Raw genomic sequence first — 23,522 nt, 5'->3', positions numbered from 1 at the left:
CCTTCAAGAACCCTGTGACATATGCTTGTGAGTTGCAAGTACATCGACCAGTAACTTCGATTAGAAAAATGTTGCCCACAACTTCTAGCTCGAAACATGTTTTTCCCTATAATTCTTAAACTAATGATCTTGTCAGCGAAGTTATATTGTCTACAGTTGTAACAAAAGTACCAGAATATGAATGTTGTTATGGCCAAAGTGCAGAACAAAACAGTCTTCTTAAATAAACTTATATTTAAGCGAAAGATGATATCTATACTTAATCTTGTCCGTTTTAGAGGACAATCTAAGTAGAACACCTCGAAAGAATAGTATAACTTGTCTTGTAATTTTGTTGTGTTTCAATTCTCAGGACCTGAAATAGGCAATCGTAATAAAAATCAGCTCGATCTGCAGAAATAATTTTGAATTGTAACTAAATTGGGAACTTTGGTTGGGCTGACCTAAATATTAGGTATATGTGGAGCCCTATTATGTAATTGAATGCATGCCTATTGTGTTATTATGCAAACTTGTACTGAAATGGTAGATGAAAGTTGAGAAAAGTATATATTAATCATAATTCTTAGCCCTCAGCACATCAGAGATGACCAACCAATTGTATATCTCAAGTAGACTTTTGTAACCACTGCTGGTCAGACATATTTTTCTAACAAAAGAATGGTCCACATTTCTCAGAGTTCTACTGAAGAGCTTGGTGCAATTAGAAGTATACTCAGGAGGGTCATGGAAACAAGCAAAACTCAGTTAAGAAGGTAAGGATATCATAATTAAATACCTGTAGAGAGAGCGGGCAGCTGAGAGAATGTGGAAGGGACTGTGGATTTGAGAAAGAAATAGTGGCAGGAATCAAATCAGCATAATTTTAACCTTCAATGGTATGTCAACAAAAACAACGCAAGCCCCTCTTGTACATTTCATCGAGCATCTGGTGAGCAGCAGCCATTTGATGGCGAGTTCAAGGCAAGCACAATAGAGGACATGTACGGATCATGTGGGGACTAGTAGTGCAGCGACGGCTCGCCACCGGGGCAATGGCGCGGCGGCTGCGCGCGGGGTCTGGGCAATGGTGCCAGGCTTGTCCTGTATAGGCACTGGCACATGTTGCCGATCTCCTGACTGTAGTCGACCCTGCTCACCGCCGTCTTCGCCACCACATCGTGTAGTGCCACCCATCCGGCGCCCACCAATACGAGGAGGCCTCCCTCCAGGATGGCCTGGGCCTCGTCGCTCGGCTGGAACTCGGGGATCTGGCGCAGCGGCAGGTCGATCCGAAGGCGGCGAGCCCACGCCACACCATCGCTCTCGAGGGCCCAGACGTCCATGCTGGGCGATCCTAGGGTCACCGTCGAGATGGTGAGCGTCCCTCCCATGTCAAATGCCCGGAGGTGGTGGGTGTGGGGGTCGGTCAGCGGAGGCGGCGGGATCCGCCGGAACCTCTCGGACGCCATGTCGAATGCGACCATGTCGCCGCTGTCGCCAGACTCGGGGTGGCGCGACCAGTGCAGGACCCCGCCAAGAGCGACGCTGGCGGACGGGACAGGGTTCCTACTGCCCCTGGCGATAGGGCCGAGCCGCCATGGCTCGGCGGCGCCCGTTGAAAGAATGTAGTAGAAATCTCCGCCTTCGGCGGCAGCGTCGTCGTCGGGTGGCACAGCCTAGCCTATCGGCGGTGGACGATGGCTGTAGTGTTGGCCGATGCAAAGCACGCGGTGCTCGCCGGATGGCTGGTGGAAGTAGAGCCCGGATACCAGCACCGACATGCACGGATCTAGCACCGGCGATGGCAAGCTGGTCAGCTGCCGCGTCGTCGGGTTGCAGATGAGGAAAGCCCTGTCGCGCAGCACCAGCAGCAGGAGGCCGTCTCGCGAGTCGACGGTGCGCAGCGAACGCAGGAAGCGCCGGTACCCCCAGGCGCTGCTGCTGTCGAGAGGGTCGACGCCGGCGAGGATGTTCTTGTCGCCGGATCGGGCCATCCAACAGCCACAGGAATCCCCTGCCTCCTCCCGCGCCTGTCTCCACCGCGGCAGCGCTCCGCCCCCGCCCGAGCCCCGCCACGCGCTCCGCCCCCTGACTTTGTCGCCGCCCCTGTCTCGCCGCCTTCGTTGACCCGGCGCGCGTGCGCGGCCCGTGATGCAGCGCACACGCCTGGTGCCACGCGACGCCGCGGTGGCTTGGTGAGGGTAGGTGGCCAGGAAGTGAGTGGAGGCCGGCCGCGTGCGCACCAGCGGCCCAAGGGCGCGACGAAGCTCACCAGCCAAGCGCAGCGTCTGGAGCGGCGGCGAGGAGGCGGGGCGACGACGTCTGGTGGCGGTGGCGATGGAGCTCCGCCGAGAGGACCTGCGGAAGGGGAATCGACCGGGTAAGTACCGGAATCAGTCGAGGAGAGGAAGGGGAAGCTCTTTTGTAAGGAATTGAAGGGAGCCTCACCGGAGACGATGAATCGAGGGCGGCCGGCGGTGGGGAAGAAGGTGGCGGCTGCAGCAGGAGCAGCGCCACATCGGCACGGCGGCGCACCTCGCCGCCGGAGGCTGGAGCTCCTGCGGCTGGCGGCAGGAGTAGACCGCGAGGAAGGCGGGGCAGGTGGTGATGCGGAGCCAGCGGAGCGTGTGGCGGCGGCCGGCTCGTGGGGCGCGCGGCGGTGGCCGGCGGGAGGTGTGGTGGATTGCGGGTTGATTTCAAAAAAAATTAGGGGTTTATGAGAAACAATTTCTCAGAGAAGAGTGTGGACGGCAAGTTGTATTTCGAGGAAGTTTGAGGATTTTTGTGCAAAATGACTGGAAAACACTAAGATCTGGGCCATTCGTCCACCCGATCGGACGGCCGGGAGCCGCTGGCGACGTGGCGCGCTCCCAGGCCAGGGAATTGGCCAGGAATCGTAGGGTGAGATGAGATACGCGCCAAAGGAAACGTAATCTGAATTAATTGTAGTTTTCATGGGAGGATTTATATAATCTGGTTTTGTGAAAGGACCATATGTTGGGTGAACCATATGTTGGGTGAACAATTGCATGATATGCAGGCCCTCCCGTACATGGCTGCCTACGGATAGTGGTTATGTTGAAAGAAGGCAAGTCAACCTTCTAGAAATGATCTAGCAAGAGTAAGATATTTACCATGAAGTTGTCTAGATTTGGTAATAAAATAAATTAGATAATATTGTAATATCTAGAAAATTTCTAGGATGGGGAACACTTGTCACAACCTCATGGTTCTCCCTTGCCTTATAAATAGAGCCCCCTTTCTTGCCATGCCATTCATTCCAAGAGCATGAATGGTGCTAGGAAGTAGTGAGAAGGGTGAGTGTTAGGTTAGCCACAAAGACGGTGTGTTGTGTAATATTGTGTTGTAATAAAGCAAGTGTTTTGTAAGTATTAGTCTCCCAGTTTCTGAGTACTCAGTGTATAAGTTGTGATCTATTGTAAGTTGGCTCTGCCACCCGAGATCATAAAGGGTTTGGGCTTCATCGTAGGAAGGCTCTGCATATACACTAAGTATCTAGAAATTGAAAAGGCTAACAGAGTCTAGAGTGAGTTGGTGTGTATCTTAGATGTAGGTCCTCAGCTTAGTGGATATTAGGTCCAACTCGGTTCCCAATAGATTACGTTAAAGTCACTAAACTGACTGAGTAGCAAATGTTTGCATTGACGCAGTATAGGGATTGTAAAAGATACTCAGTTAAAAAATATACATCAGTTAGAATTTGATCAACTTGATACATTAAAAAGATTAATTATGCCAGCGCTCATATAAACAACAAAAAGTTTTACAGGTGAGTATCTAAGTAGAAAGGCGGGGGGCACCCAGCCCCATTGCATTAACAAGGACAAAGTAGTTCACAAGTCGCGTAATAAGCGTATTACAGATAGGGATCGAGACCGGATTGAGAGCTACATCAACAACTAGCTCGGCCTAACCAGGCACATGAAAGCACCAGAAAACAGAAAGCAACTGAAAAACAGGGAACTAGATCGAAGAAATGACATGAGAAATAGCAGAGACTTGGCTGATCAGATGTCCAGTCATTCCGAGCCCATCTTGAGTTTCTTCACACCGCCATCTCATGAAACTAGATGGACAATTTATTCCGCTGGATGCGCATACGCCTCACTTACCACACCCCATGAAGCTTGGGCCTCTGATCTGAGCCTCGAGCTCCTCCACCTTCTTTGCCACTGAATTGCCGACTGACGCCATGGCGGTGGCCGGTTGCTGCATCGCAGCAGCGACTTGTTGGGCGATCGAGAGGCGAGTCAGAGCGGCCACCATCTTCAAGTCTTCGTTGCACGGTCCCTTCTCCGGGAGTGCATCGTAAGCTGCCTTGCCTCCTGCTATGCGGCCAGCATATTGCTGGATCTTGCGGTTGCCAGTCAGACGGAGCGCCTCTCCCTCTCCCTCTCCCTCCACCTCCTCCCCCACCTCCTTATGCAGTCCAGAAGGCCGCACGCCGCACTATAGGCCCATACCTTGTTGTTGAGTTCGATGGCATTGTGGACGGAGATGTTGACCTGCACCGGCATCATCTAGGAACCCTCGACCATCTCCGACATCAGGTGGGCATCGTGGAGCACACCCTGAGAGGAAAGGTGCCGAGCTCCTCTTTGCAGGTGGGGGAGAGGCCTCGATCGCGCTGTGGAGGGCGTCGGCGGAGACGAACTTGACCCAGTTCGTCTTGGTCGCCTCGGGGAAGCTAGCGGCGGTGGCTGCGACAGCGTTGATGGCGCAAAGCTCGTCATCCTTGGCATCGCGGAGCTAGGGCGGCAGCTCACTTTCCTTGTCGAAGACGAGGGCCGAGGCACGGTGGAGAGGAACTTGGCGACCAGGGCTTCGACGCTCTCGGAGCTCGACATGGCCGGGTTTCCGCCGCCGCTGCTTGGGGTAAGGGGCGGGAGGAGGAAGGGGATGGCGTGGTGTGGGTGGGGGGAGGGAGGGAGGAGAAGACGAGGGTGAGGGCTTTCTTATGCTATCTCCTGCCTCCCCTGTCCCCTCCAAGTCAAAAGGAAGGCAACTTTGTGCTTCTCTGCGTCCGGCGACTCGCGAACCCTATCTCGAACCCAGACGGATGGCCCGCCTGTTGAGGAGAGAGACAGAAAGATGGATCAAAATCTGGATGATAGAGAGGGTCCGGTTAAAGTAGAGGGGGTCCGGTTGGAAAAGTGTAAATCCTGCCTTCTCCACTCCTGGTCCTTGACCAGTTGGTCGTGCGCCCATGCCTCCACTTTGCGTACATAACTAGTCATGTCGTATCGTATGTATTCAGCGTCTATCTACACCATTCAGAATCCAATCACACCTATGTGTCAACGTGCAATACAGTATCGTATGTACAACTGTACGTAGAAGATGCCCCTCCCGTAGACCGTAGTCCCGCGCTGGCAACCTGCAAGAAAGCAAAGTGCTTGCTATTGGAGCGGGGTGCACGCGACTGACTGCTGGGCCTTCCCGATCTTTCTTGTCACTCAAGATAAAACTGAAAACAGGGTGAGAGCCAGGGCCATTGTGGGGGATGGGGGAGGGACTGAGGCAAGAAGGTTGGCTGTACTACAGCATCTCTCTGCAGTGGGGCTTTCCCTTTTTAATCAAAAGCACTTAAAAAATAGAAGTGCCCTTTTTACCCAGATCTATGTGGCAATGTACTAGAGTTCATACCGGGAAGGGCACTGAAATATGGGCCCAGTGGGCGAAGACAGAGGTGATACATGACTTAGAGACTGAGCTCTTGTTTAGTTGCAAAATTCAAAATTCCAAAACTATCACATCGAAGGGAAATCTTATATGCATGGAGTATTAAATCTAGACGAAATAAAAAATTAATTACATAACTTGCTTGTAAATTACGAGACGAATCTAATGAGTCTAATCAGACCATGATTAGATACTAAATTGCTACAGTAACACATGCTAATGATGGATTAATTAGGCTCACTAGATCCGTCTCATAGTTTATAGACGAGTCATGTAGTTAGTTTTGTGGTAGTCTATGTTTAATACTTCAATTGTGAAAAGATTCCATTTCAAAAACTTTACACGTACAACCAAATGAGGCCTGATGCCTGCTGTCTTGCTGGCAAATGGGTTCCAATTATGTACAGTAAAATTTGCACGGGAAAGAAGCTTTTAGATTCGGAGATGGGCACGATGCTGGTGTCGTCAACCGCTGCCTGTACTGGCGGCTGCGACCGTTGGATGCTAGACCTGCAGCGAACGAAGGGAGCGCCAGCCCTTAGCGTGCACGCCAAGAACACAGAGACCTCAGCGAACTTGCAATGAACCTCCTCCTCTAGCATAGCAAAATTTCCTCCTGAAAATGGTGAAATGAGCTGAGCTCAATATTAGCTGATCTTTAAAGGTTTAAGGATATCTGCACTTGTCATACTCTAAATTCATTCTCTAAAAGATATATTCCGTCCTGATCATCAATATTATCTCATCTGCATCCAATTTCTCCGCATTCGTTCATACTCTATACACATCCTCTATATTAACTACTTCTAGTGGGGCCCATACATCAGACTTTCTTCGTTTTTTCTTTTTGGTGGGGCCCACATTCTTTTTCTCCTCCCCCTCCCCCCATCTCCCACCCACGGGCCATGGCAGAGCCTACCCGCCCCTGGCGGCGGCGCGATGGAGCAGGGCTTCCTCGCGTTTCGGCGACGAGCCCTCTCCGCGGCGGGCACCCGGAGCGGCAAGGGGCCTCCTCCCTCCCCCAAGCGAGCTGCGCGAGGTGAGGAGAGGGGCCGGCCCGGCGGCGGCGCGGACGGCGGGCCTCCTCGCGGCGACCGCGGGAGGGAGGAGCAGGGGCGGCGGCTCCTCGCGGCGGCCGCGGGAGGGAGGAGCTTGGGCGGCGGCTCCTCACGGCCTGAACGAGGGCCATGGCTACGGCGGCCCAAGGTGAAGCAGGGGTAGCGGGACTGAGCTACGGCGGTGGCGCGGCAGGGCCCAAGGCGAAGCAGGGGAGCACGGAGGAGCATGCGCGCCCCTGGTCCCTCTCCGTCGTCGGCCAAGCTCCTGGTCCCTCGATTCGGCCTCAATTCGACCTCCCCAACGACGAGCCAAGCTCCCCAACGGGCTCGGCCGCGGTGGCGGTGGCCGCGAGGGCCAGGAGGGCGCGCGCGAGCGGCCGGATCCGGGGCCCGAAACGGCGCGTCGGCGCGCAGCTGCACCTCCTTCCTCCGGCGAGGCCCCCTCGGACGCGAGCGGAGGCCCCTCTCCCTCGAGGCTTGCACTCGAGCCCCGTCCACGGCGAGCTGCAGGGGATGGCGCCGGCGGCCTCGCGCCAGTCGCGGTGGTGGCGTGGTGCAGCATCCATGGCGTCCACGCACGCCGGTTGCTCGGCCTCCTCGACGACGGGCGGGGCCCCTCTCCCTCGAGCTTCGCCACGCCGGCCCCTCTACCTCTCCTCGCTGGTCGCTGCTCGCCGCTGCCTGGCACCCACGCCGCCCTTGCCCTCCTCCCGCCTCGCTCTACCCTTGCCCAGGCGGCGGAGCTCCCGGCGGCGGCCGGACCCGAGGGCGAGGGCTGGTCCATGGCGGTGGGCGGCCATGGCTGCTGCGGCGCTGCTGCTGCTCGAGCTCGCCGTGGCGGCGGCGCCCCTGCTCCGGCTCGAGCTGGCCTCGCCGCAGCTGCTCGACCTCGCCGTGGCGATGCAGGTCGCGGGCGCCCTCATCACCTCCAGCATCGGCCAGCGGGCGGTGGGGCGGAGGGGTCGAAGCGGCGCGGCGGAGCTCCCCACGGCAGTTGGTGCGCGGCGCGGGCGGAGGCAAGGTGGGCCCGGGCGCAAGCGTAGCGGACGTCCGCTAGCGCGCTAGATTTGTGGGAAGCGCGACCGTAGTGGACGACGATAGCGTACTTGGTGCAGCAAAACTGATCTAAAAGGATCCTGAAAGATAGGGTAGCGGACCGTTTAAAGATCCTAGTGCGGACAGCCTAAGCTCAAATGTTCTAACGCAGTTCTTATCCGCGTATGGCCGTAAGGGGACGGTAGATCCGGACCATTGGCCGATCCAACGGCTGACAGGGTCCGACAGTTTGCGGAATTACAGGCCCTTGGTCGCAGATTGTGTCCGCGGTTGCCTACAAAATCGACGGCAGATGCTTACTCCAATCCACATCCAACGGACTAGCACCCCAAGCCGACCCTATAAACAAAAGGCTGCAAACCTCGCCGCAGGAAAACCCCCTCCGAGCTCGGCGCCGCCGCCCCCCGCTAATCATAAACCTCTCCAACCCTAGCCAGCGGCGATGGCCCCCAAGCGCTCGGCTCCCGCGCCGCCGCCGCCTGCCTCCGACGAGGAGACGGCCTCTGGTTCGGGCTCCGAGGGGGAGGAGGACAACGAGGAGATCGCCTACTCGCCCCCTCCTTCTGCCGCTCCCAAGACCACGGCTCCGCCGCCGCAGAAGGGCCAGCAATCCGACGACTCCGAAGAGGAAGAAGATGAGGAGGAGGAGGAGGAGGAGGAGAATGCCAACCACGTGGCGCCTCCTCCCGCTACCAAGAACCCGTCTCCGCCGCCGCCGAATCGCGAGGAATCCGAGAGCTCCGGCGACGAGGAAGAGGAGACGGACGACGAGGCACCACAACAGAAGCATGCACCAAGCCGCGAGGTGGAGAGGAAGGGTGCGAAGCCGTCGTCGGGCGATGACAAGAAGCCGGGCGCACCCTTCCAGCGCACTTGGTCGACCGACGACGAGGTCCGCATCCTGGAGGCCCTGGCCGCGTACCGCCTGGAGCACGGCGCGCTGCCGCAGCTCGATGCTCTCGCCACCGTGCTCGCCGGCAGCCTCGACAACAGTGGCTACAACCCCGCGTTGCTACAGGGTAAGGTCAAGGCCCTGAAGCGCCGGTACAGCATGGCTGCCAAGAAGGGCGAGCGGCCGAGCAAGGATCACGACCGCCGGCTCTTCGACCTCTCCAAGAGCGTCTGGGGTCCCGTGACGGCGGCGGCGAACGGCGGCGCACCGAGGGAGGTCAGCGAGATGTGCGAGCTGTACCCGTACCTCGCTGAGGAGGTGAAGGCGCTGCAGAAGGCGCACCCGGGCATGTTCAAGCGGGAGTTCACGATGATCGACGATGACAAGGCGCGCGCGCTGGACACGAAGATCAAGAAGCAGAGGCTGCATCAGTTGAAGGTGCTTCAACGAGGCCACGATCTGACCAAGGAAGTGACCAGGACTCTCATAGATCTGGTCGACTAATTGGGTAGACTGCGCTGAGCATCATCTAGGCATTCCTCTTCATTGCCGCTGAAATGCATATGTGATCGATTACCTGCGAATTTTGTATCCAGTAGCTGAACCTGTGAATTGTTTGAGCGTTTGTGTTAAGTCAGGAAATGCCTGAACTGTGGTTCTGTTGAGGAAGACTGTTTTTGGTGTGGTCCGTGAGCGTTTTGCTGTGGTTATGGTTAGGAACTACGGAGTACGCAGTAAAGCTTCGGTGGTCAGTTCTACGGGTTGGACTTCAGGTTAACTCCCTCCGTCCGTCGATGAATCAATGGAAGGCTATTTTGACTGATCAAATTAATCAAATCTTGTGAATGTTTATATGCTGCATAAATTGATTTCTGTCCGAAGTGGTTTCAGATGATATTCATTCTGTAGCAATTGACAACATGCAAGAGAAACTAAACATCTAGAGTCTATATTGGGACTTGGGAGGGGTCGCACCTGCGTTCATCGATGTGTCAGCGTCAGACATCTTCCGGCACCTTGGTGATCTCCTCAGTCCCAAAGATGGCGCCGATGTCGCGTTCCAAGTAGCTGGTAAGACATTCAGGGCGCATAGATGCATTCTGGGAGCGCAGTCACCGGTTTTCAAGGCCGAGCTTTTAGGCGCAATGAAAGAGAGCACCACCTCAGGGGATGGCATACCGATTCATGGCATGCTACCTCAGGTGTTCAAGGCCTTGTTAGATTTCATGATTTCATCTACACTGACTCTCTGCCAGAGATGGAAGTGCAAGAAGAGGTTACGATGGCTCAGCATTTGTTTGAAGCTGCGGACAGGTATGATATGCAGAGGCTCAAGCTGATTTGCGAGGACAAGCTGTGCAGGCACCTAGATGTCAGCAACGCTGCAACCACGTTGGTGTTGGCAGAACAACACAACTGCCAGGGACTGAAGGACGCTTGCATTGAATTTCTCAAATCTTCTGATGCATTGGAAGGTGTCATGGCGACCGATGGCTTTGAGCATCTAACCAGAAGCTGCCATGCTCTTGTGAAGGAGCTAATGTCCAAGCTTACTACCCAATCACGCAAAAGAAAATTAAGTACATGAGCCGTTGGCTTCAGTAGTGACTATCCTGAAAGAAATTAATGTCTAAGCCTAAGCTATCAAATACTAAGTTTAGTAATATGTGCAGTCTCATCATTAAAAGTATGTGATGTACCTCCTTTTATTCTTTTGTTCGGTAGTCATATCCTTTATGGCAAACCTCTAAACCATGATGCAAGAAACAATTTTTGCGATGCCATATGCAGTTAGTTTAGTAGTTATGAGACTTCAAAGTAAGTAACACAAGTTGTTCTTTTGTATGATGCTGGCAATCTAATCAATTTCAGGTTGCACTGCGAAAAGTTTTTTTTTTAGCTACTTGAATGCATCTTCATTTAGTAGAAAGGTTCATGCAGTTTTCAGTGCGACATAATTTAACACATTGGTAATATCAGTATTGAGGAAGGAGTCTTTTCAGACACTGGTGAACTTACTACCTATGAAAGTTTCAGAAAGTTATTCACACTTGCATTCTGAAGTGAGGATTATACACATGGAAGTTGGAATGCTCTATAATTCTAGCGCCCGACGCTTTTCATGTCCTGATGTATCACTCAGTTTCTCTAGCCAATAAATGCATGGTATGTCACTATTTTTCTATATCCATAGTTTACATGAGACTTTGATTCTGTCATTTTTTGTTACTTGCATGAACATACAGAGTTTGTTTATGAAGCAGATTAACCTGAGCCAATTCGAGAATGCCATAATATGCCTGTGCTTGGCAGGTATAAACCAATTTTTCACTGCATCTTGTCTGCAGCAGCCACTTCTCAGCAGTGTTGTTATGGACAGATTGAGCCTGTTGACCAAGCAGATTGGCAATGACATAAGCTCACTTTAGAAGGTTGTGATTAGACTGCAGAAGCATATATCAACCCAATTTTCACCATTTCTACAGTGTTTTTTCGTTTGGCCCTTAAATAGCACTTGTCATTTTTGTACCGATTGTCATATTGTTTTTGTATCGCTTGTGAAAATGTCTCTTGTCATTTCATTATAGTCACTTATTCATTCACTCGATGCTAGCTAGCAGCCAAGTAACTTTCAGGTTGCACTGAGATTAATTTTACCTACAGCTACTTTAATATTTCCTCTGTTCAGTATAAAGGCTCAAGCGGTTTTAGGGAGGACTACGACTACGAATTCTGTTCATCAGGAATAGCAAAGAATTCATTGGGTCTGTATGTTCTAGATCCTTAGCTTCAGTGCTACTCATCTGGTTGTGCTGTCTGATTCTGCATCTGTCGAATTCCCTTGTTGAAACCTGTAACTCTTTGTTGTTCGGTTACAGGGATGTGGAAGTGCTGCTAGATTGATTCCTCTCAACCAAAAAGAAAAGGTTTACATTGATGGAAGGAGGGAGTATCGAGAACATGTTATTAAGTGCTGTCTTGCTGATGTGATACTTCAGGAATGAATGGATGGATGCTGCTCAGTGGCGTGAGCCGACTGACCGTTTCAAATCATTTTCGAATTTCAATGCTTGGTTAATCGTTTTCAAATTCAATTCAATTCTTCATAGTTTATCTCTCTTTCTTTTTTTCAAAATCCATTGCCCTAATTCTGGATCGTGGCCGTTCAGCCCCCTGTCCTCATCATGTGTGGGGTGTGGCCAGCTTTCATTGATAGACGTCGGTGCATGCCATGATTCGCATTAGCATTTGGCTACCAAACGTCTAAATCCACTCGTGTTTCCAGCCTTCAAAATCCGGCAAAATTTTGGACATTTCAGTCCTGAGCGAAAAACCTTTAGCCCGCAAACAAACGTTTCAATGGGGCATATGATTTTTTTTTACTTAAATTTGGCCGGATCAAGTCGGTCCCGCACAATTCCATAGCGACTTCACAAGGATTTCGGTTCAGACTTCACTCTTCAGAGGCGTTGTGCGTGCTGCGTGCAGCGGCGGCACCAAGCCACCTAGCGCTGGCGGGGGCGCGGCAGCAGCGGGCCCAGTCCCTGGCGCTCTCGCAGCTTCGCTTCCGCCCAGTCGCCTTCCCCGACGTGGTCTCCTCCCACCAATACGCCCTTCCCCTCCCACACCCACAGAACCCAATTCCCTCGCGCTTCCTCTTCCCCCTCCCGCATCACACATCCCCCCACCAGGCCACCACCACCACCCACCGCCCGACCCCGTATGCAATTATTCGCACCCGGACGCCACCGCCTCCACCACCATCGCATCCGCCATGGGCGACTCCTCGGTGGCCGGCGCGCTCGTGCCGTCCGTGCCCAAGCCGGAGGCCGCGCCGTCCGGTGACGCCTCCACGGCGGCCGCGGCGACCACGGCGGCGCTGGCGCTGGCGGAGGAGGCGGGCACGCGCGCGGCGTCGGCGTCCCCGCAGGGCCCGGCGGCGGAGGGGGAAGGCCCCGCCAGCAGGGACCTCCTCTGCCCGATCTGCATGGCGGTCATCAAGGACGCCTTCCTCACCGCCTGCGGCCACAGCTTCTGCTACATGTGCATCGTCACGCACCTCAGCCACAAGAGCGACTGCCCCTGCTGCGGGCACTACCTCACCAAGGCCCAGCTCTACCCCAATTTCCTCCTCGACAAGGTCAGTTGCCTGCTCGACTTGCCTCAGCTAGTCTCCTTGAATTCATGTCATGTGCTGCAAATTGCAAATTGGGCACTTCAAGTAATGATTTGCATGCGTTGCTCAGAGTGGTCTTAGTGTGTGGAAACATAGAAGGCACCGTGTGAATTCCGAGTTGTAGTTTCGAATTGAAATTCCATTCAATAGGACGGCACTGGCACACTGACATTACTCTGATTTTGATGTGTTTTAGGTTTATACGGAATGATGCGGTCATAGGGCTTGTCGATTTCTCTGTTTACCCCTCAATTGCATTGCAGCATTAGAAGTTTGTGGTAACCTCTATACATGTTAGTCATTGTCCTTGTTAACCTATTGGTTCCATCATATTTTTCGGTATGTTGGTAGTGATAGCCTTTTGGCCCTTCCAGAATCACTTTCACAACCTCCAGTGTTCACTGCATGTTAGGTAGTACTTACTAGTTGTCCATTCGCCATGCTCATTTAGCTCTATTTTTATGTGCTCATTATGTTCAGGCCCTTGCTGGAAAAACATCTGCGGTCTTATCTATTGGTTGTTTTGGAACCTATTGCAGATACGACTTGCTAAATTCCTTACATTGCACCCATCTCTTGTCTACATAGGTTCTGAAGAAAATATCGGCCCGGCAAATTGCTAAAACAGTGTCACCAATCGATCAATTTCGATATGCATTGCAACAGGTCAGTGATTCCATATGTTGCTTTGCTAGTATTTTCTATGATAAACAAACTTCCGTCCTGCATTCACCACTGAACAGGCGCATTTTAAGTCTCTGACCAAACTTTTTTCCCTGCATCCTCTTTTTTGTAGTAATAAATCTATATCTAAGTACACATCGCCCAATGTCTAAAAAATATACAGGTTATCACCAACCTCAAATATAATTCTTTTTGTTAACTGAATTCCTAGTGCTGTGGATACATCTTGGTAGTTCACTTATATCATTTCCACACAACTAATTTAAATCCTCATAGCGGTGTTAGTCAAAATCAAATTGCTTGACTGCAAGTTTACCGAGGTACATTTTTTTGTGGCTAAAGGGAGTATGTAAATGTATCAAGTGGAAGTTCTTACACTACATACATATCTGGAAATAAACCACCATGTTCCCCTTAGGATTGCCTCTGTCTATGGTCTGTCCTCTTATGGTTCATTGTTCATATGATAACCAAGCATTACATGGTCAAGTATTCAGACAGCGTCATTGCAAATGAGATTCTAGTAGTATAATTGCGAGTTTGTTACCTATAAATCTCGGTGTTTCTTGGTCAGTTGCATTACTCTTAAATTCAAGTCATTTTTTGTTCACAAGCGCTCTTAATATTTGTATCTACTTGCTTTTCTGCTTATGTATAGTGCCACATTTCCTTGACATATATGTTATAATTTATGACCCTGTTAACAAGCCTGAGATTTACATTTATTGTTGAGATAGGGAAATGAAATGGGGGTTAAAGAGTTAGATAGCCTTATGACTTTGATTGCTGAGAAGAAGCGGCAAATGGAACAACAAGAGTCAGAGACAAATATGCAAATATTGTTAGTCTTCTTGCACTGCCTTAGAAAGCAAAAGCTGGAAGAGTTGAATGAGGTTTGTCCTGCATATTTTTATGGCTCTAGTTCCTTTACACCATACTAACATTTTTTATGTCAAGCAAAGCTTATTAGTCTAGCTCTTCCTACTCAAACAAAACAAATGCTTATTAATCTTGTTAATCATATCCTCTCCTTCTCAACAGATTCAAACTGATCTGCAGTACATCAAAGAAGATATAGGCGCTGTTGAGAGACATAGGTTAGAATTGTATCGCACAAAAGAAAGGTACTCCATGAAGCTGCGCATGCTTTTGGATGATTCTGCTGCACAAAAATTGTGGCCCTCTCCTATAGACAAAGCTAGCAGTCTCTTTCTTCCCAATTCTAGGACACCACTTAGCGCATCATGTCCAGGAAGTTTACAGAATAAGAAGCTTGATTTGAAAGCTCAAGTAAGCCACCAAGGATTTCAAAGGAGAGATGCTCTAACTTGTTCAGAGCTTCCAAATTCCACTATACAATCGGGTAACGTCATTGCTAGGAAGAGGCGAGTTCAAGCACAGGTTGGTTTCTCACTTTGTGCATTATCACATTCTTTTAGATGCAGTTTTCCCCCACATTACACCCCGAAATTAGGCCTACTCTGATACAAAGTGGTTTGACAATATAAAGTAGGCACATGGTCATTTACCTAATTCTAGTGTTAGATAAAATAGCACTAATCTTGTGTCATTTATCGTTGTCTAATTTTATGAGGAACCTTGCAGTTTAATGAGCTACAAGAATACTACCTGCAAAGACGGCGCACTGGAGCACAGTCACTCAGGCAAGAAGAAAGAGACATTGTTGCAATGAACAGAGAAGGTTATCATGCAGGTCTTCAGAATTTCCAGTCTGTGCTAACAACGTTCACTCGATACAGGTGTGGTTATCTCCTTTGGGGACACAATATGCTTTCTAGTAGTATTTCAGTTGCCATTGACTCATTGTGTTCATCATTTTTATTTCTTGTTTGTTGTCATGTTTACTTCAGTCGTCTACGTGTCATTGCGGAACTAAGGCATGGAGACTTGTTTCACTCTGTCAATATTGTATCAAGGTTAGTAGTTTGAAACATGCACCTTCCACTTTGCAGTCCCATGCAAGGCACAGTTTCTTATCTGTGCTTTCAAATTTAACTAGCAGCAGAGCTAGTGCAGCATAGATAAATTTGAGTTGTGTTCATCGGAGTTTTGAGGTCCTCCAAGAGATACCAAGAAGTACCACTGATTATAGCTCAAGAGGTGTAGGAAGATACCAAAAATCTAAGTTATAATTGTTGGTGCCTCTTGAAGGGCTGTAAAAAGGCCCACCTTAATAAGCAGTTAATTCTTTGTATCTCTCCTCTGGAAAATGTGAGAAAATATGCTCCATTAAGTAGCATGAAGCTGCTTTAGGTTTAAACACCATTTTTATGATATAATAGATGTGGCAGAACAGTACATAGATTATCACTAAAGTATCACTAAAGTGTAGTACATTTGGACAGCGGGAATGATTTGTGCAGCATGGAGAGTAGGACGATATATACACTTTTCGTATTGTTTGTGACTTTTAAGTGTTTGAGTATTAAATTATTGTGCTGAGGATTTGATGGTATTAGCACAACATGGCTCCTTTTTATGTATCTGGTTTGAGGATATTTTTTGCCAGTTTGATGTGCTTGCCAATCAGCTACATTACCGACAACCATTTGATATTTGTCCTAATATTGCAGCATTGAATTTGATCGTGATGATGAACTATTCGCTACTGCTGGAGTCTCGAAGCGTATTAAAGTTTTTGAATTTTCTAGTGTAAGTTTGTTTTATCAGGGCATGTGCATCGCATAGTTCTTTGTAATTGAGATTACTTAAGGTTGATTTACTTCATTACCTAAGGTTGTTAATGAGCCATCAGATGTACATTGCCCGGTTGTTGAAATGGCTACCAGATCTAAACTTAGTTGCCTCAGCTGGAACAAGTACTCAAAAAATGTTATCGCAAGCAGTGACTATGAGGGTATTGTAACTGTTTGGGATGTCCAGACCCGTCAGGTATCTGGAGTCTATTCTACAATTCATTTTGCACCTGCTGTATTATAATTCAAACTGAGATACGTGGAATCTGCGTATTGTGTCATGTTAGAGTGTGATGGAGTATGAAGAGCATGAGAAGAGAGCATGGAGCGTTGATTTTTCTCGTACAGAACCTTCAATGCTAGTATCAGGGAGTGATGATTGCAAGGTATTTGAAAATTTATATGTCCTATTACACTTGATCTTTCTCAAAGTATGAAAAGTTTGGTGATAGCTCAAATAAATGAGTTGAAGACATTGTTCTTGTTCACCTGGGCGGGTGGGTGTTCATTTTTATCAGACAGATCATTGCAGAAATTATAGTCGATTCTGATGGTTGGAATGAATATTACTTACATGATTGCCACAAAAGATTTTGGTGTATAAGTTTCTGACGAGATTTTCTTGAGTAATTTATTGTAATAACTCAAAATTTAGGTAGGTCTGTTTTATCTATTTCCTCATTATTTGTTTTCATGCCCCCACCAGTGCATAGTGGAACCAACTTAAATTGTGGCTTGCAATTTTTTGTTCTTTTATTTACAATGCTTGTCCAATACTAATGGTAGCTACTGTTGTGTATGCCAGGTGAAAGTGTGGTGCACAAAACAAGAAGCAAGCGTGATCAATATTGATATGAAAGCAAATATTTGCTCAGTTAAATATAATCCTGGATCAAGCTTCTATGTTGCAGTATGTTTCTTCATCTTAGCTCATATCAAATAGTTAACTTGTTAGTTTTTCCAGTCAAAGGTTAATTTACTTAGAAACTACAACATTTCAGGTAGGATCTGCTGATCACCGTATTCATTACTTCGATTTACGTAATCCAAGTGCACCTGTCCATGTTTTTGATGGGCACAAGAAGACAGTTTCGTATGTTAAATTCTTATCTAACAATGAGCTTGCATCTGCATCAACGGATAGCACGTTACGGTTATGGGATGTCAAGGATAATTGCCCGGTATTCTCTTGCTTATATATTTTTCTTTTTCATTTGCTATAATGGTGTTCCTTGCCTCTTGAACTTCTGTACCATAGGGAAGATAGGAGCTATTAAATAATATTGCTAATCGGTTATGGTTCGAGAGGTGACCCTCCCAAACACTAGAGTGGAACATATCCTATGTGGGTGTGTAGTATCTGATTCGTCTGTTTCTTATAGCACGATAGATGGTGCTCTTCAAGTGTGACGATGCTCTTCAAGATTGCTTCATCCCCCTTCGGATTTAGAAAATACTACAAACTATGCAGATACAAGTGCTTTTACTTCTGTTATGCCCTATGTTTTATTAAGAATAAGCTGTACTCATAGGACATACGGCTTTTTCTATAAATACTGATAAACAATTTTGACAAAACAACTATTAATGGAATATGATCAGCGCTTCACATGGAATATGACAATGGAGTACTATAACATTTTCCTTTTATGGTGCAACTACTCTAACAGCCTGGCTTGGTTCAACTGTACATGGAAGGCCTTAATTTGGATATCCTTTTTGTTTTAACAACATTGTCTTTTTTCAGGTAAGGACGTTCAGAGGGCACAAAAATGAAAAGAACTTCGTTGGGTTGTCTGTGAACAATGAGTATATTGCTTGTGGAAGTGAAACAAATGAGGTTTTTGTTTATCACAAGGTAATTGCAAGCTTCTGGCCTGCTTTTGTTCCCATATAGCATGCATATTATGATGTTTGATGCACCATAATCAATCAGATGGGTCCCCTATTAATCGCTCTCATTTTAACTCCATTAATTGCAGGCAATCTCAAAACCTGCAGCGAGCCATAGATTTGTATCCTCTGACCTGGATGATGCTGATGATGATCCTGGTTCTTATTTCATTAGTGCTGTCTGCTGGAAGAGTGATAGCCCTACCATGTTAACTGCTAACAGCCAGGGAACGATTAAAGTTCTTGTACTTGCTCCTTGATGTTACCAAGGGGTTAGAACCAGCTTGTGTATCATATTAGTCCAGTTGTTTCTTTTGGTGCCATTATATTCCCTAAGTGGGATTTGGAGGCATCATTGATCTCCGGTTTAGAGCACGAAGTTTTGGAGCTGGTCACCTGACATAGGGTTTTGAGGTCTCAGAATGTGCATAATCATTGTTGTGTATAGGTGTAAAAGCAGCAAAGTTATTGATTACAAGTGTAACATGAGAAATAAACCTTAATAAAATCCATTATTTCTACATTGATGAGGATACTTGTGTTTGAACTCATCAGAAACTTATGTGGTTATGTCGGTTGCCCATACTACTATCCACCTTACCACCCATCGTTACTTTGTCCACCTTTGAGTTTATCCTGATTTAATCTTTTTTTAGAGTAAAATCTTGCTTTAATCTTGGTGACTTGGAAGTCGTTTTTTTTTAACGTCTTAGTGTTAGCTTCCTAAAGTATATTCAGTTTGTTCGATTAGGCTATCTTACAAACTAACTGAGTGTACACAAAAATACAGATTTGATTTCTTTGTCGTGGGGCCGCAGTTTCCGAGTCCTCTTCCAGCAAATGGTGAAGATGTAGTTTCTTCGTTGAAATTTGAAACCGGTGTGAGCGCCAGTCGTGCTCGATGTTTATATTTCTGTGCCCGTGTGCATACGTACTGGAAGTCTGGAACCCTGAGCTGCCATTTCCCTTGTCATGGCTGCAAGCCATGTCCTGTTCTTGCTACTCAGCTAGACTGCCACAGTACTAAAGAAAGCTTGGATTGTATTCTTTTCTTATTCGGCCAAGACTTGTTCCTTTTGTTTATATATAAAAATAATAATGATAATAATAATAACAACAACAACAATAATAAGGTCATAGCGGAACCACTTATGTCTTAAGATAGTTTCGCACGCAGCTTGCGCGGTGGCACCCACAGTTTTGAGTCTGACTGAAGATCTCAATCACCCGCTGCACGGGGGGGCACAGTGAACCCGCCGCCTGGCGCATCGCATCTTTTGTCCGGGCTGCCGAGTCGCAGGCCGCCCGGCGAGCAAAGAGGCTCGTTGGCCCTTGGAGCCCCCCAACGGCCTCTGCGGTTCCGCAGCCGAGCCCGAGGCCCGAGCGTGCAGGGCGTTGCTGCCCTAACCCGTGCACGGCCGCCGGTCGACCGCGCCTGCCCACCCGGCCGGCCGGCCGGCACATGCCGCCGATGCGGTGGGCGGGCGAGTGGTGACGGTGGCGTCTGGCGTGCCACCCGCGGCGCGGGACGTGCCGACGCGAGCGCCTTCCGTTTATTCGTCCGCGCACGGGGGGAAGGGCCACTTGTCGGGTATCGGCTAGTCGGCCTCACCTCACCGCGCGTGTTTTGGAACTTTTCTTTTTTCATTTACAGCGAGCAGAGTCGTCCTGATCTGCGCTGTAAACTTTGCTGGTCGGACGATCCACGTTTAATCCAGGATTTAAAGGTGGTTAACTTCGGTCCGGCTTGTCTGACCTGCTGAAGCAAAGGCAGCAAAACTACAGTAAATTGTGCCTGGACGAACAGTAGGCTAACGCTATTTACTGTAGCAGATTCACTGTTCCGATTTACTGTTTATCATGCGTGCTGTAGCAATAGATCTCATCTGTCCATCTGCAAATAAACGACCGGGAGCCGATCGAAAGTCACCGCTACAGTGATTCACTGACTTGAATCCACGGCGGGTTAATTTGGCTGAAACAGTCTCCCGAACTTTGCATTGCCACAAAAATCAGCGGTGAACCTGCCAAACAAAGGATAACAACACAGATGCGTCTCCTGCTAAGATTATTATGTTTGGCAGACAGAGAGATCCGATTAGGTCAGGCCGTGTTCCGTTTTCAGCTTTGGTTTGGCTTGGCTTCCCTTTCCCCAAATTTCATCTTTGTGTGTGCCAATATGCTAGCAGGGATTACTTCTTTTGGTTCCTGATAGGAGGATGCTGTTTTTGGTCCGTGCAAGATTCAGTCAGATTTATGTACCTGCACTCTGAATTTGTCATCATATTCTCCCATTTCCTACATTTCAAGCCTCCAATGACCAAGCTAGCTGCCATGAGCGACGTATCAACGGATCAAATCGCCAAAGACTCCACTTGAAAATATCCAAACCAGCTTGCTACTATGGATACTTTGCTGACGTCAAGAATAGTCCAAAGAACATCAGGCCTTGTTTAGTTGCGTAAACTTTAGGGTGTAAAGTACTGTAGTACTTTTGTTTGTATTTGGTAATTATTATTCAATTATGGGTTAATTAGGCTCAAAAGATTCGTCTCGCAAATTACAGACAAACTGTGTAATTAGTTATTTTATTTAGCTACATTTAATACTTCATGCATGCGTTCAAAGATTTGATACGATGGAGAATCTTATAAAATTTTGAAATTTTGAAGGCAACTAAACAAGGGCTCATTATTAAAGCTCACATTATCACTTTATGCTCTTTCAGGGGTGCCAAACAGAGCGCCTATTAGTTGGTCCAAAAGGGCGAGCGAGTCTGATACGGCGCTTTCACTGTAGTTCCCATTTGATTCGTCTGGATGTGATCACTTTTTCGTCATTTTCATTTCATCCTGGATATTGAAAAGGTGAGGATATTCTGGATTTTCGTTGTCATGTTCTGGGACAAACAAGGGGAGCCGTCGATTGTTGGCGTGCACTGAACACTGATTCTTTTCTTGTGCTATGAATCAATCAGATTATATGCCTATGGACTACTTTTTTTTTGAACGAACAAGCACGAGATAGTGCTTATTTCATTGATAAAGAAGAGAGGTTACAAATCCGGCTAACCGGAAAAGTACAAAAGAGGTTTTCTATGTTTGAATTATTGATGCGCTAATAACGACTCAAGGTGTGCAGCTTCCAGCTTGAATCCAAGCCGCTGCCTCATTCTTTATTTTTGCAAAGAGGGAGAGCACGCTTGACTCCCTATGTTGGAAGATTCTAGCATTTCTCTCCTTCCAGACCTCCCACATAACAAGCATGGTTAGCGCTCGGACTGTCTTCCACGGCGTGGCTGGGGTTGTCGTGATGTTGGTCCACCATTCCAAAGTGTTGCTACTTGGCTTCCAGTTGGAAGGGCGTAAGCCTGGCAGCGCCACCCATGTAGCTACTTGGTCCCAAATTCTTCTGGTGTATCATGCCTACGGACTACGGTGTGCAGCTGTGATCGCGATAGATGCATCTTGCATGCTGTTACAGTTACAACGTTTCTTAACCACTGTTTCGCTTTCCTGACGCCAACTGGTATGCCTGATGGGAGTCTTTGCCTTATTATGAGATTCAAGTGGAATAACTTGCATCTGCACAAGCTGTTCATGCGATGTATCCAGTACAAAAGAAAACATATCCTCCGAGATTGCATCAGGTGGAGAACAGCTGAAGCCTGTAACTATGCTGATCATAGAGTGGAAAAATGGAGAGATGATCAGCTGAGCTGATTGCAATGGTACAGTAGGAAATGCAGGAGAGGAAGCTGAACTGGCTAAGGGCAGTCCTTCGGACTGAACATTTTGCTGGCCGCTGGGAATGTTTCACTCAGTAACTGTATGCATAGGTGGTCTTTTCCCGGTTAGAAAGGACATCGGGGCGCTCGTTTTCTCCGCAGGAGCAAAGGGAATCCTCAAATATCAGTAGGATCGTACGAGTGGCTAGTATCACGATTCACAAGTAGTCCTTTCACAGAAAAAGTATCTCAAAAGCATGGGTGGAAGACCAGGACGCAGAGATGCAGTCAGTGCAGGAAAGTTTTGCTTTCCAAACGTCCAATGTTGCTGCTCAATTTCTTCTTGATTCCCATAAAAATGAAATTCTTTACCTTTTTCCAGATCGGCATAGCGTATTAGCAATGTTGCACTACTCATATATCGCAGAACTTGCGAAGCATTCAGGCCTAAGCATGGCTGCTCGAGTCTTGTGAAGTGAACTCCAAAGCATGGCCGGCCCAAACTCTGTACTCCCGAAACGAAACCAAGCGACCCAAGCGTCAGGCTCACAGGACAAGATCACAAGAGCCCATGGTGGCGGCATGGCACCACGTTTCCGAATTCTGGCGGCGCCAGGCAGGGACCGGAAGTGGTTGGCGCAAGACACCAAAAGGCATAAAAGAGACAGGGCGATCTCAAGATCGCAGGCAGGACGGATGGACGCATCGAGTCGCCAACCGGGGGAGGCTGGCCTCCAGAAAGCTCAGGGCAGGCGCCGGTCACTGCTCGGCGTGCGCGCTCCCTCCCTCCCCGCGCTAGCCGCTACGCGCTCCTGCATGCACCTGCCCTCTGGCTCTCTGCCTGTCCGGCTCCGGCCTCTCGCGGCCCGCGCCCTGGCTGGCCCTTGGAGACGGCGGGAGGCAACCCCTGTGGGAGCCGGGCGGCCTTGAGATCCTGAGAAGCTGCGCACTGCAGTGCACCTACTGCTGCTCGACGACTAGCATCGCCCCCGGTCGCCGGCTGCTGGTTGCCAAACCGGCAAGTGAAGCATCAAAGCATCCTCCTGGCGTCTCACCGGCTGCTTGGCCATTGGAAAACGCCATGCGCCACGCGCCTTGTTAATTGGAGTAGCATACTGCGATTACCACAGCTGCTGCTGCTGCTGGTCCTGGTAGCTTTGTGTGCCTAGGTGACTAGGTCAATCATTTAGTCTTGGACTTTTGCGATTTTCCTTTTGAAGTGGGCGAGGGAGCAGTATCTTATGGTTCTTGATAAGATACTCTTGCATCACTAATAGTTTATTAATGTCCCCAAAGATCTGTTCATTTTTCTATTAACTAGTAGTGAGGGGGTCACTGGTTTTTTATTGGGGGGTCCGATTATTTGAGAGCTGGAAATGAAGTAATATTCTTAAGTTCTGACTTTGTGATGTGACTTTGACTTTATTCAGGGAGAGAAAACAATGCAGGTTAAACTTGCCCTTACAGGTATTAAAAGGAGACGGTTTCTGCAATGTTGAGCCAGTTAACCTAGCAGAAGTCATTTGGGACGTGATCCCAATAGAATAGCAAGAGCTGATTTCCCCTTCTTGCTTTAGATATTTGTGTTCTGAAAAGCAAGAAATCTAATCAGAATTCAGAAAGGTGCACATAA

General features: G+C 48.7%; 2 protein-coding genes across 3 annotated transcripts; both read left to right on the top strand.

The window, feature by feature from the left end:
- The first annotated feature begins 7,966 nt into the window (after nt 1–7,966).
- LOC120657320 (probable transcription factor At1g11510) lies at nt 7,967–9,528 on the top strand. The gene has a single exon (XM_039935616.1). The coding sequence runs from the start codon at nt 8,242–8,244 to the stop codon at nt 9,193–9,195; it is 954 nt and encodes a 317-aa protein (XP_039791550.1). The 5' UTR covers nt 7,967–8,241; the 3' UTR covers nt 9,196–9,528.
- A 2,851-nt stretch (nt 9,529–12,379) lies between these two features.
- LOC120657319 (E3 ubiquitin-protein ligase COP1-like) lies at nt 12,380–18,709 on the top strand. 2 transcript variants are annotated; one of them, XM_039935614.1, is made up of 13 exons: nt 12,380–12,832; nt 13,457–13,534; nt 14,290–14,445; nt 14,594–14,953; nt 15,158–15,312; nt 15,424–15,489; nt 16,147–16,225; nt 16,310–16,465; nt 16,557–16,655; nt 17,075–17,179; nt 17,271–17,450; nt 18,017–18,127; nt 18,252–18,709. In XM_039935614.1, the coding sequence occupies exons 1-13, from the start codon at nt 12,467–12,469 to the stop codon at nt 18,420–18,422; spliced, it is 2,082 nt and encodes a 693-aa protein (XP_039791548.1). In that variant the 5' UTR covers nt 12,380–12,466; the 3' UTR covers nt 18,423–18,709. The 2 variants fall into 2 exon arrangements, with proteins under 2 accessions (XP_039791548.1, XP_039791549.1); XM_039935615.1 differs by lacking the exon at nt 12,380–12,832 and adding an exon at nt 13,096–13,161.
- Nucleotides 18,710–23,522: the final 4,813 nt, after the last annotated feature.

Source organism: Panicum virgatum, chromosome 1N, assembly GCF_016808335.1.
Source record: "Panicum virgatum strain AP13 chromosome 1N, P.virgatum_v5, whole genome shotgun sequence".
In the NCBI taxonomy this organism is placed as follows: Eukaryota; Viridiplantae; Streptophyta; class Magnoliopsida; order Poales; family Poaceae; genus Panicum; species Panicum virgatum.
Note: the sequence above shows the minus strand (reverse complement) of the source record. Positions and strands in the feature narration are given on the sequence as shown.